This window comes from Solenopsis invicta, chromosome 16 (genome assembly GCF_016802725.1).
Source record: "Solenopsis invicta isolate M01_SB chromosome 16, UNIL_Sinv_3.0, whole genome shotgun sequence".
Taxonomy (NCBI): domain Eukaryota; kingdom Metazoa; phylum Arthropoda; class Insecta; order Hymenoptera; family Formicidae; genus Solenopsis; species Solenopsis invicta.
Genome location: NC_052679.1, coordinates 15884037 through 15898030, shown reverse-complemented (window position 1 = coordinate 15898030; position 13994 = coordinate 15884037). Strand labels below are relative to the sequence as shown.

At 29.3% G+C, this 13994-nt stretch overlaps 2 protein-coding genes across 3 annotated transcripts; both read left to right on the top strand.

Annotated features, from left to right (window-relative positions):
- The first annotated feature begins 6016 nt into the window (after window positions 1–6016).
- LOC105199327 (retinol-binding protein pinta) lies at window positions 6017–9451 on the top strand. 2 transcript variants are annotated; one of them, XM_011166376.3, is made up of 5 exons: window positions 6017–6300; window positions 7545–7704; window positions 8354–8459; window positions 8561–8924; window positions 9155–9451. In XM_011166376.3, the coding sequence occupies exons 1-5, from the start codon at window positions 6129–6131 to the stop codon at window positions 9244–9246; spliced, it is 894 nt and encodes a 297-aa protein (XP_011164678.1). In that variant the 5' UTR covers window positions 6017–6128; the 3' UTR covers window positions 9247–9451. The 2 variants fall into 2 exon arrangements, with proteins under 2 accessions (XP_011164678.1, XP_011164679.1); XM_011166377.3 differs by having other exon boundaries at window positions 6023–6300; window positions 7523–7704.
- Window positions 9452–10322: 871 nt separating this feature from the next.
- Window positions 10323–13294, top strand: LOC105199328 (retinol-binding protein pinta). The gene is made up of 5 exons (XM_011166378.3): window positions 10323–10574; window positions 11673–11832; window positions 12393–12498; window positions 12594–12957; window positions 13202–13294. Exons 1-5 carry the CDS (start codon window positions 10403–10405, stop codon window positions 13258–13260), a joined length of 861 nt encoding a protein of 286 aa, XP_011164680.2. The 5' UTR covers window positions 10323–10402; the 3' UTR covers window positions 13261–13294.
- Window positions 13295–13994: the final 700 nt, after the last annotated feature.

The window sequence follows — 13994 nt, the reverse complement described above, 5'->3', positions numbered from 1 at the left end:
TTTCATTATATAAGATCATATTTCTGTAGATCGCCTTTGCCTTGATTGTGCTTTACGTATTTCAGTGCGTCTTTACCAATCATAGACACAAGTCTGTTCAAAACATTGCGTTTACTTCTTTGCATTTATTATTATCACAATGGTGACTTGTTTCGGCAACAGCACTGAGCAACACGCTTGACAAGAGTTGATTAGCGAAAATAAGAAATTTGCAGCGGTAAATTTAAACGAGATTAATGAGATTATTCACAATTACTTCACAATTACAATCACAACTCACAATTAAGACAAACAATCGTTTAGACATTAATCATTAAAGAATCAAGACAAAGAAGTTTATTAAGAATCCTTCAAATAATAAGTAAATATATCGGTAAATATTAAATTATTATATATTAAATAAGTATTTAAATGAGCATATAATTTAATGCGTATATATAATTCAAATATTTATTTTGCAGAATTTAAAAAAAAATGATCGAGAACAGTCGTGATTGGATTATGAAAGATAAAAACTACGCAGCTAGCGATATTAGCAAAGGCAGATGTTGAGTAGATTTATCTATTTTTGAAATAAATTAACATAGCAATATGAGTAATTATTTACTAACAATTACTGAAAAATAAGAACTCACCGGAATCTAAATATGAACTACTGATATATGTAAATATTTACTTTAGTAAAATATTGAAATAAATCAATCAAAAAAAATCTCGAGTGTCTTGTAAATGATAAGAATGACAAAATTGAATAACATTTTGGATTAATAGATCTAAGAAGTGGAAAAAAATGAAGAGTAAGTTAAATTCAGATCAAAGTTAATCTACATTGGTGGAAATGAGCATAACTCGGGCGGAAATTGATGGATTGCTAGTATCAAAAAGTTCATTTGGGACCTTGCGTAGCACATTTGAAAATTTTGTAAAGTGTCTCCAAATTTTAAAAGCCAAATTTGAACTGCATAATTGAAATTAGTTCTTTTGGACTTTATACCAATGTAAGATAATATTAGTTTCTTTTAAATATATCCTGAAACTTTGATAAATTTATTAATAACGTTTTTCTTTTGCTTTATCTTGATTTGTACATCCTGTACTAATTTGAGACAGCGAATTTCTAAATTCGTTATTCGTTTATCGTTAATCTAGCACTTGCTGACTTAAGAGGATGCTAAAGTACCACGAATTACCGACATTTACAGTGCATTAAATATCTTTGGATTGGCTTTACAAAATCACAAAAACTTTTTTTAGAATTGAAATATGCGTAAAAAAAAGGGTGCTCAGGTCAATTTTATAAGAAAATCGAACAAAAATTTAATAAATCATTAAAAATTCACTCGTATAGCCGTCACCTGAGGTTAACTTTACCTTAATACAGAAGTTGTGTAGCTCGTGCGTACAAAATGATAGTAGAGCACCCTTCAGAAAACATGCACGAATAACACTGACCTTGTAAAATTACGATTGAACGCCTAACAAAAAAGCTAATGTGCTTTTACCACGCGCATATTTCGCTCAGCGAAGATGAACTGTCATAAACAGAGCAATATGGAGCCCAACAGTAGTTGATAGGACTTTTCGCAGATGGCGAAATAATCAAAAAACAAAGACAGATCTATGCAATGGACAAAGAGCAATAGCCTGGTCTTGCTCGAAAAATAATCTGCAGTGATCTGTAGGACCGACATCGAGGAAGTTCTTCTGTTACTTTAGCATCCTCTTAAACAGCTGAATCTAAGTTGATGGTTTTCTTTTTAAATCCATTTCTTGCACAATTTATTTCTTCATTTATAGCTGAATTAAAGAAGAAGTAATCATTAACGTAATCAAACAGAATTTGCCCTTTGTACATCGCATAATTTTTTATTATGACGCAAGTTTATCGTAGAAACTTTCTAATCGCGTAGATTCAAGGAGCACGTGTTGCTTATTGCGTTATTTGCTGCATCACTGATATATAACGCTGTATTCTTGTGGCTCGTTGTCGCGAGTTTCTGGACGATTCTAGTTCATTACTGTCACAATGGCGAGCAACTCCGCTGACAGCATAGTGCATCACGCACGACAAGATCATTGAGGATAAAAGATATGCAGCGGCACATTTGAACGAGACTGACGAGATTAGAGAGAACGCTCTCACGGAGATTAGACGCTGGATTAAAGAAAATGACGACTTGCCCTCGCAAATAACAGTGATTACACATGATACACGCATTGAAATATTGCCACTCGATGCAATTCAAATAGAACTTGTTAATTTCGGAATAATAAAACGAATTAAATACGTCTGATCAGTATTAACATGACATTGTTTTTGATATTATTTAGCTCTCTGAATGAGTTAAGGAATATAATAAATACTAGTATTTGAAAGAACAGGGAAAGTGATCTGTAAGTCTTATAAATAAATGATGTTAAATAAAAAGAAATTTGTGTTCTCGAAGTTTCTTATCGTTAAATTTTAGTATTTTTTAAAATTCTTAATTTTTTATGTGATTAATTAATTGAAGAGAAAAAAGAAAAGGTTTTACATATTTGAGATAAAAATATTGTGGGACGCAAATTGTCAATTAGGATTAAAATAACTTCTTAACAAAATTTCAATATCATTATGTAAGATGTTTAAAATGTAACTCGTAAAAAAAATTCATGAGTAATATCTTGTAATTGATGAGACACATAAAAAATAAAATTTTTAGTGCTATGACTAGTCTATGATTTGCTAAAGCTATATTTGCTAACTATATAAATAAAAATTAACTACAACAAATAATTTGTTCTTAATATATAAATAAGTAGTTTGTTAGAATGAATCATTATATATCACATAGCAACATGAAAGAGTTATATCGAAAATAATCAGTGATATACAGATAATACTACAGCAGCCACTTTTTATTTGCAGCATTTAATACAAACAGCGTTTGCGTAATATATATTATGCTAGTAGCGCCGTATCTATCTTTTCCGTGCCCTAAGCAAGGTTTTTTTCAACTCCCCTAATGTTTTTAGAGGAAGAATAATAAACAGATCCGACATGATTGTTTATAAATAATTTTTGTATATACAAAAAATAATATTTATATGTTATAATGTATTATTTATATATTAAATGTATCAAAATAAAAATAATTATTTTAATTGACTTTTCTGTCTTATAGTCGATCTTAAGTAATTCTTAATCTATTTTAATTTACTAAAATTTCTTTCACACAAAGAAATAGAAACGAAAAAAGTATAAGGAAATATTCGGAGAATAAGATTGAAATTTGGATGACTCAATTAATCTAAAATCAAAGTACAGAGCCTGTAAAATATCAAGCTGATTGTGAGTTGTAATTCCAATGTTCTGCATTAGTGTCGAATTTCAAAACTTCGAATTTTGCTTGTAAACTTGTATACATATTTAAATCACTCACAAAATTTGTACCAATGTAAGATATATGTGTATGTACGTATGTATGTATGTACATATGTACGTGTGTGTACGCGCGCGCGCGCGCGCGCGTGTGTGTGTGTGTGTGTGCGTGCGTGTGTGTGTGTGTGTGCGTGCGTGCGTGTGTGTGTGTGTGTGTGTGTGTGTACAGGGTGATTATTAATGAATGTCCCCACTTGTTATCATAGAAGCATGATTTACTGACGGATACGTATTTCTAACATATTATTATATTAGAAATTACAAATGCGCGTTCTTATGGTAAAAAGTAGGGACGTTCATTAATAATCACCCTGTGTACACACACACACACACACACACACACACACACACACACACACAACTCATATCATATATTAAAATGTGTGAAAATATATTGTTTTTCTTCTTTTTGCGAGACTATTTAAGAGGATAATGCATAACAATTAATTACAATTATTAATAAAAATTACGTAAATTTTTAAATTATATGAACAAGATAAATAATGATGTTGAAGCTAGCAGCGGATTCGCAGCAGCAGATTCGTCAAAGCAGGGATTCTCATTCAAAATAAAATACATAAGAAACTTTGACATATAAAGGCAAACTAGCAAGTAACTGCACGAAATACACTTATACGCTTCTAAATAGATCAGACTATCCAGAACAATTAACAAAAATGCGCAGGTCTACTAAATTGTTTAAATTATATAACGAGTTATTGCAAAAACAGGAAAACGAAGTCTCGGTCGGGGCTGCAAATTTTTTTAGAACATTATTGTAGGCTTCTAAATCAATCCCGACTAGTAAGAAAAATTTAAAAAAATGCGCACGGCTACTAAATTGTTTTAATTATATAACGAGTTATTGCAGAAACAAGGGCTTGGTCGGCGTTGGAAATTTATTAGCAATCATATTAAGGTTGCTTGCTTGCGCCGTATAGGAATATAATATTGTCATTATAGAAAAGAAATAGTATGATTTCCCAATTTTCTACTTTGATGTAAATTATAGATCAGAAATATAATTTGACTGCTAAACATACATATTGTTCTCTCTCTTTGCGCTACCCAAGACCAACCAACGAGGGGGTGGCGAGAATATGGTCTCTTTTTTTGTTTTGTTCTTACTGTTTGTGAATGTTAAAATTTTTTTGACTTTTTTATATTAAAATTTATTTGCGTTTTTGGTATTAGAATTTTTTTTATTTTTTAGTTTTTGCAATAAATTTTATATTGTTTAAATAATTTTTCGTAGCCGTGCGCATTTTTTTTAATTTTTCTCATTAGTCGGGATTGATTTAAAAGGCTATAATAATGTTCTAAAAAAAATTGCAGCCCCGACCGAGGTTTCGTTTTCCTATTTTTGCAATAAATTTTATATTGTTTAAATAATTTTTTGTAGCCGTGCGCATTTTTTTTAATTTTTCTTATTAATCGGGATTGATTTGGAAACCTACAATGTTTTAAAAAAATTTGCAGCCCCGACCGAGACTTCGTTTTCCTGTTTTTGCAATAAATTTTATATTGTTTAAATAATTTTTCATTGCCGTGCGCATTTTTTTTAATTTTTCTTACTAGTCGGGATTGATTTAGAAACCTACAACAATGTTTTAAAAAAATTTGCAGCCCCGACCGAGACTTCGTTTTCCTGTTTTTGCAATAAATTTTATATTGTTTAAATAATTTTTCGTAGGCGTGCGCATGTTTTTAAATTTTTCTTACTAATCGGGATTGATTTTGAAGGCTATAAAGATGTTCTAAAAAAATTTGCAGCCCCGACCGAGACTTCGTTTTCCTGTTTTTGCAATAAATTTTATATTGTTTAAATAATTTTTCGTAGCCGTGCGCATTTTTTTTAATTTTTCTTACTAGTCGGGATTGATTTAGAAGGCTATAAAGATGTTCTAAAAAAATTTGCAGCCCCGACCGAGGCTTCCTTCCCTTGTTTCTGCAATAACTCGTTATATAATTTAAACAATTTAGTAGACCTGCGCATTTTTTTAATTGTTCTAGATAGTCTGATCTATTTAGAAGCGTATAAGTGTATTTCGTGCAGTTACTTGCTAGTTTGCCTTTATATGTCAAAGTTTCTTATGTATTTTATTTTGAATGAGAATCCCTGCTTTGACGAATCTGCTGCTGCGAATCCGCTGCTAGCTTCAACATCATAGATAAATATAATCTGTTTGCCTTATAACTTAAAATTCATTTTATTCAAAGAGTTTTTTTGTAATTATAATGTAAACACATTAGATAAATATTAATTATTATTTATTTGTTATCTTCATTTACGTAATCTACGTGTAACAATGTAACTATATTCTTCCAAGTTTATTTTAAACTCGTGCTATTTAAAAGGTCAAAAATAATAAAGATTAAAAACTAAAGAACTATAGAGTAAAGAGTTTACAAATTAAAATTTCTTCGCGGCTAATGTTTTCGAGGAGTGATACCAAGTATCACTCCATCAAGTTCAAATAGGTCATTGTCTGTTGCAAATGGCATCTTATCTGTAGCTAATGACTAAAGCTGATTTATCACAGTCATGATTTCACAGAGATTTCAAAGTGCAAAGTCTGGTTTTTGCAGACCGCATTTATCGTTGATCGCGCTTCATGCGTTACAGTGGTTTTTTGCGAATCGCAGATGCAAGTCTCCCTGCGGTGACAAGAACTTCGCGTTTATTTTCACATTCGTTATTGTCACGATGGCAAATAATTGCACCGATGGCATCGTGCATAACGCTCGACAAGAGCTGACCAGTGAGGATAAGAAATTTGCAGCAGCATATTTGAACGAGACTGACGAGATTAGAGAGAATGCCATCGCAGAAATTAGATGTTGGATTCAAGAAAGCGATGACTTGCCCACACAAATCGGTAAAAATGACAAATGGTCACTCGATGAAATAAAGCTCGTTAATTTTGGAGTAATAAAACAAATTATCTTTAATCAGCGTCTACATGATATTATTTCTGACATTTAATTGAATGCTTTGAGAATTATAATAACTGGTAAAAAAAAGTGGAAGCAATTTAAAAGTCTAATAAATAATAATAAATAATATTAAATAAAACAAGAGAAAATTTGCATTGGTTTCTTATCATATTATTATATTTTAGTATTTTTTAAAGGTCTTTCAATTAACTTCTTTTGTACGTTTATTTAATTGAGAAAGAAAAAGAGTTTTACATATTTGAAAAAAGTGCACGTTGCGGAACGCAAAATTGCTAATTAAGATTAAAATAGATTATTTAATATCATCTTACAATTTTTCAAAACGCAATTTGTGGAAAAAATACAGTACTGTGATTATCTTGCGATTAATAAGACAGCATTTTTTATATAAATAACGTTTGCGTAACATACATTATGCGAATATTCTATTCTCGCTATTTGTTAGTAGATAGGTTCTTAAGACGATGCTGGAGTCATCAGTTTTATAAATGCACTAGACTTACACACGATTTATAAAACAGGAAACTCTAACATAAAATTATACGTCAAGATAAGTACACAACTTTTCGATTCAATTCATTCGACATCTGACTTTGCCTTTATTTTGCATAAATAACTTACATAACGTTTCCACGAAATAATGTATCTGTGAATTAACAGTTTTGGTCGCTATATTAAAGTAAAAGTCAAAAAGAGAATCTGTGATTTTATAATTTTTTCTTGTTTGTGGCAAAAAATAGATCAGAGCTGTATACATTATCATGTGCATTTCAATTTTGTAAAGGAATTATATCTCTATAAAAAATAAAATGATTTTTGTAAAATCAATACGAAGTATAATTTGTTTAACAAAATGGTATTTTTGTCGGTAATATAAATGATTCCAGTATCGCCTTAATAATAAATTTGTTTTTGTATTCTGTTTATAATGTACTCGAGATTTCAACATTCGTTTTCGTCAATTGAAACATAATAACACGCGCGATATGCACACATCAATATCGGAAGATAAATCTCTCTTGCGTTACATTTATATCAATAATTTATTCGCACTTACAATTAATATAAAATTCAATTCATAATTCTTAACGATAGATTTAGCTTAGCACTGTTAAAAATGGAATTGTACCTTTACATTTAAAGGAAATTTTTAATCTCCACGCAGATGATTTTCTTATTCTAAGATTTTTGAGAGTCTGCAAATTTAATCTCGAGAAAACAAAGGTGAGGATGCAAAACTATTATAAGCATCGATCCGTCTTACCAGAATGGTACTCAAATAAGAATCCGTTTCAACCGGAACTGCAAGAGTTGCTTGAATTGGGGTAACGATTATTTATTATTTCATTATTTCGGAATATATAAATGTATAATCTAAATAAAAATCTGTGTTCTACTTTATTATTCTTTGATCGATACATTGCATCTCTTTATCGTTTATCGATTCGGGATACATAACATGGAATGGCCATTTTCATAAATGGCAACTTTAATTTTAATGATAAATTGTTTAAATTAGAAACAAGTTTTTGTCAACTTTCTTTTATCGTTATATATTACAGTAATAAAATTTTATTAAGATTTTTCGGAGACAACTACGTGCATGTACACATGCAGTGTGACAGTTAAGTTCCGGGGAAATTTAATTGTTATTTCATAAAAAAAACACGTCACACAAAAAAAACAAAAATATTTATTAATAGTTTCGGCTCGTTTTTAAATAACGTTCAAATCTTTTTTCAATAGAGCGAATTGAATGTCTACGAAAACGCTACTCCCGAATTACTTTCGGTTTTCTTCACAATCTATTCGATCTATAATAAATTTCGGTTCTCAAATTTTGTTTTATTCATTTAGAAAAAAATAAAGTATATAATATAAAAAGTTAGCGCTAAATTGTCACACTGTATTATTGTTGTAAAACTTATAAAAATTATATTAACCTTTTTAAAGAATTTAACGTTTTCTATTTAGGATAATATTGCCCCTGCGAAAACCAGACAACCAAGGAAGATTGATTTTTATTGTGCGTGGAACTCTGCAGGATCCAAGAAGACACAAAATATCAGATCTAGCTAAGGTAAAAATTAAAATAACATAACTCTCGAATAATTTGTAGCGGCTTCTGTCACGATAAAGCATTTTTAATATAACTTCATTATTTTTGGATAATTTTTTCAGCTTTCTATATTGATGTTAGAAGCAGCGGTGAAGTATTATCCAGCTGCAACTGTACATGGTTACACATTATTCATAGACATAGGAAATCTAACTATACGTCACATTTTACAATTCTCAACCTACATATTAAGAAATGCGGCACACACATTTCAGAACTGCTATCCTATAAGGTATCAAAAGGTAGTTTTTCTTAACGCGTCATCACTATTCGAAATTCTTATGAGGTTTATCAGACCTTTTATGACGGAGAAGTTGAAAAGTAGATTTTACGTTTATTCACACGAGCACTGTTTCGAAGATATTTCTGTTAATATCTTGCCTATCGAATATGGTGGTACTAATGACACACTTCAGGAATTAGCAGGTAATTACAATAGATACGATATAAATACGATACTGGACTGTATATAAGTAATGCTTCCTTCATCAGGTAATATGCCGTCGAAGAAATAAGCCTCTTATAGTTAAGACAAGCAATCGTTTAAGCTACAAACATCAAAAGTTTGTTAAATTAAACTTTTGTTATATTAAATACATATTTAAGTTTGCATATCATTCAATGCAATTATAAAATATAAATATTTATTTTTGTAGAATATTGGAAAGAATTTATCGAGGAAAATCAAGACTGCCTTACAAAAGATGAAACCTACCCTGATAGCAATACTTTCAGTAATAATTCTTGAATAATTATCTACATAAGTAAGCAAAAATTTGCTAAGTCCTCTCGTGACGTGTGCTAAATTTATGTAGTGAAAGTATAAGAATGTGATAAAATATTATTGTCTTGTATATGTATATAATGCATTCTTCTTATTAAATATTTCAGAAATTACGTTTACATTTATTGTATTCAATCAGATTTTAAATAATAAATAAAAACGTAATTTATTAAAAATAAAATCGTATTTTACTTGTAATTCTTATACCTTTCTAATTTTGTTTCTAATATTTGTTATTTTCTCAATATAATAAATTTAAATATTATTTTTGAAGTACTCTAATAAAATAGTTTAGTAATAACTACCAAATGTTGAATAAAATAATACCAATTAAATATTTGGCACCAAAAATTTTACTTTTTTAAATATTTTATAAATATTGCTAAACTTGATAATACTAAATATTCAAAAAACAAAAATTATTTTTTATTTTATTAAAAAATATTTAATTGACATTATTTCATTCAACATTTGATGGTTATTACCAAATTTTTTTCTTCAAAATACTTTAAATGATCTACTTCAGAAATATTGTTTAAATTTATAATATTTAGATGATTATGATTAGCAATATTTTAGAAATATTTCAGATTTTTTCAGTAATTTTTCAGTAATATTTCAGTAAGGTTTCAAGTGCGGATATTTTGCTATCGCATCAGAAAAATCGATGAAACGTTGCAAACATATTTTGAAACCTTTCTGAAATGTTTCATTTTTGCACAGTTGAAATAATTATAAGATATCTCGGAAAAATTTCGATGCAGTATGTCTAAATAAGATCTATAGTAAAGAATTTAGAAATGAGAAAGTTTCTTCGCGGTTTATGCTCTCGAAAACGGGAAGTATCTTTCCAACAAGTTTGCCAAGCAGATCATTTGTCTATTGCAAATGGCATATCTAAAGCTAATTATTAAAACTGTTTGTTGCAGAAATAATTTCATAGAACAGATAGGTTCCAAAGTGCATGATTATGCACTATGTTTTTTGTGAATCGTTTTTTGCGTTTAACGTTAACACTATTTATTAACCACGCCTGGAGCGTTGTGTTTTTACAATTTATAAATACAAGTTCCTGCACGTTATAAGGTTTAGCAGTCACTATTTTGCATTCACTATCAAGATGACAAGCAACTGCGCCGACAACATTGTGCATTACGCTTGGCAAGAGCTAACTAGTGAGGATAAGGAATATGCAGCAGCACATTTGAACGAGTCTGATGAGACTAGAGAGAACGTTATCGCGGAGATTAGGCGCTGGATTGAAAAAAGTGACGACTTGCCAGCACAAATCGGTAAAAATAACAGATACATCCGAGTCGTTTAGTCCTGTTTTCGAACTATATTAAACCTATTAAATTTCTATCTTGGGCAATTCTATCAAAATGACAATTGGAAAATTTTCTACATCGAGGTTCGAAAGAAGTTTATTTTTGATTCCTTGAAACCTCTTTAAACTCTCTTCAAAAACCGATTCAATAGATTCAAAAGAGGTCCATTTAAGAGTTTAAGGTATCAAAAAAGATCTATTTGAGAGTTTAAATTATCACAATAATGCGTAAAACGTCGAATTGAGGTCGAAAATAGGACTAAAATTTCGGCTTGGATATTTATACATTATAGACGCGTTGAAATATCGCCAATGAAATCCAAATACAGCTAATTAATTTGGAAGCAATAAAACAAATTACCTGTAACCAGCGTAACGTTAGTTTTAATATTTAATTCGTTGAATGATTTGAGGAATACAACTAGCGTGTTTGAAGAAAAAATAAAAGCGATCTAAAAATTCTAAAAATAATAATAAATAATGTTATATAAAACGAGAAAAAATTTGTAATGTCAAAGTTACCAATTGTAGATTTTAGTACTTTAAAGAATTTTTCATTTTATTTTTTTTTAATATGTTTAATTAGTTGAGAAAGAAAGAAAAAGTTTTTCTATTTATAGCATAACGCATGTTGTCGTACACGATTCGATAACAGTAAGATTAAAATAGAACTGCAACAGACTATTAATAGTATCTTGCAGGATGTTTATGACACAGAAAAAAAACAGTCAAGTGATATAAATATCTTACCATTAATGATTCGTCGTTAAATTTAAACAGCGTTTGCGTAACGTAATCTATTAATAGATAACTCTTTAATAATAATTTTGTTATGTCCGATTTATGTGTATCCAAAATTTCGAAATTTTTATTTATTAATTAGAATATAATACGCTCGAGACGCAATGTCGAAAAATAAATCCCTCCCGTAATAAATAATTTCTATTAATTAATTTTCTGTGCCTAATAAATTTAATTGGCAATTTCTAACGATAGATTTAGCACTGAATTTTAAATTGAATTGTAGCTTTATATTTGAAGAAAATTTTTGATCTTTATGCAGATGATTTTCTTATTCTACGATTTTTGAGAGTCTGCAAGTTTAATCTCGAGAAAACTAAGATCAGGATTCGAAACCACTATAAGCAGCGATCTGATTTACCGGAATGGTACACAAATAAGGATCCGTTTCGACCGGAACTGCAAGAACTGCTTGAAATGGGGTAACATTATGTCAGAATATAGATAAATTATCTAACAAATAAAATCTTTGTTTTATTCTTTACTCACTTTTCAGTAGAAAGTGCATTTCTCTTTATCTTTTATCCATTTTGAATAAAAAATACCAGAGAACTTCATAAATTGTTTAAATAAGTTTTTATTAACTTTATTTTACATTATAATTTAGTAATAAAATTTTATTAAGATCTTTCAGAAAACTAGATGTATACAGTGTGACAATTGAGTTTCCAGAAACCATAAAAAATATGCAAAAAAAATAAAAATATTAATGAATATTTTATTTAATGTAGTGCTCACCTGTTTTCAAATAATATTCACATCTTTTATAGAACGAATTGAATGCCCAAGAAAACGCTTCTGCCTGCAATTCTCTTCACAATCGATTCATTCGATGAACCAAATTTCGGTTTTCAAATTTAATTCCTTTCATTTAGGAAATATAAAAAGTCAGCCACAGCTAAATTGTAACACTGTATTGTTGTAAAACTAAAAAGTATATTAATTTTTTTGAAGAAATCAGGAATGTTTCCTTTGCGTTTAGATTAATATTGCCTTTGCGAAAGCCGGATAGCCAAGGAAGATTGATCCTCATCATGCACTGTACTCGGCATAACCCAAGAAGACACAAAATACCAGATTTAGCTAAGGTAAAAATAACATAACGTTAAAATGATTTATAACGGATGCTCAATAATGAATTTCTAATTTATATTCATTATTTTTGGATGAACGATTTTTTTAGATCGTTTTATTGACGGTAGAAGCAGCGATAAAGTATTATCCAGCTGTATCTATATATGGCTATACAGTGTTCTTTGACGTAGGCAGTCCAAGTATATCCCACATTTTACAATTCCCACCCTACGTGATAAACAATTTACTCCATACGTGTCAGAACTGCTATCCTATGAGGTATCAGAAGATTGTTGCTTTCAATGCGCCATCATTATTTGATGTTACTATGAAGATTATGAAACCTTTTATGACGGAAAAGTTAAAAAGCAAATTTGAAGTCTACTCACACAAGCACTGTTTCGAAGATATTCCAGCTAACATATTGCCTGTCGAATATGGTGGTACCGATGGCACACTTCAGGAATTAAAAGGTAATTTTGCAAATTAAATAAATATAAATTCAAAGTATACTGGGTAATATTTAAAGGATGTTTCTTATAGAGCGCACGCGCGCGTGCTGCGCGCAAATATGACGAAGAAATAAATTGTTAAAAGTTCATCAAATACTATTATAAGTATTTATTTTACATATGTATATTAAATACTTATTTAAACTCTCTCGTATATAATTTCATGCATAAATATACAAATATGTACAAATATTTATTTTTGCAGCATATTGGAAGAAATTGATCGAAGAAAATCGAGAATGGCTTAGGAAAGACGAAATCTAACCACATAGCGAAACTGGCAGAGGCAGATGTTGAACAAATTCATCTGTCTATTTTTGACGTCACAAATAATTTAACACAATAATATATGTGCGATCGTTTACTGATAATTATTACAAGCTAAAAAAGCAGATTGTGTATTATACAACTTGGTGAAAATTATAAAAGTGAGTAAGTTTAGTAAAATATTTATAATTTTATTGGCTAAAATCGAATAAATTTACTCATTTTTGTAATTTTCATTAAGTTGTATAATACACAATCAACTCCAAGAATTTATTGGAATCTAAAATGTATATAAATCACTGGTATGGATTCGCATAATTATTTAATTTAACTGGTTCGGGATGTACTTTATATAACAACTCGGATATCTCAAGAATGGATTAATAAATTAAGTTATTCCATTTTAATAAAAATTTTAGGCTCTACATTTTCACGTACATCGTCATCAATTTCTATCATATTTGCAATTTTCAACTTATTATGGTCGCGTCTATGTAATCATTTAGTAGAATTCGAAAAAATTTTCTGCTTTAATGCTTATGTTCTATTCAAAATAAGAAATTTTCTAAATCCATCGTTTTCTGATTTCAAGTTACAACTATAATTGAAAGTATTATTAAAAAACATGATTCAAAGCATAAATCTGTAATTTATAGACTTCGATTATTTAATATATTAATCAATATATTTTATATATATATGATTAGATAATATTAATATAACAATAATAA

Bases quoted from the DNA above. Each gene is read 5' to 3' on its own strand.
- LOC105199327 (XM_011166376.3), top strand. From the start codon at position 6,129: ATGGCAAATAATTGCACCGATGGCATCGTGCATAACGCTCGACAAGAG. The intron at 8,460-8,560 runs GTAAAAATTAAA...TAATTTTTTCAG, and splicing joins AAATATCAGATCTAGCTAAG to CTTTCTATATTGATGTTAGA. The intron at 8,925-9,154 runs GTAATTACAATA...TTATTTTTGTAG, and splicing joins CACACTTCAGGAATTAGCAG to AATATTGGAAAGAATTTATC.
- LOC105199328 (XM_011166378.3), top strand. From the start codon at position 10,403: ATGACAAGCAACTGCGCCGACAACATTGTGCATTACGCTTGGCAAGAG. The intron at 10,575-11,672 runs GTAAAAATAACA...ATCTTTATGCAG, and splicing joins CGACTTGCCAGCACAAATCG to ATGATTTTCTTATTCTACGA. The intron at 11,833-12,392 runs GTAACATTATGT...CTTTGCGTTTAG, and splicing joins CAAGAACTGCTTGAAATGGG to ATTAATATTGCCTTTGCGAA.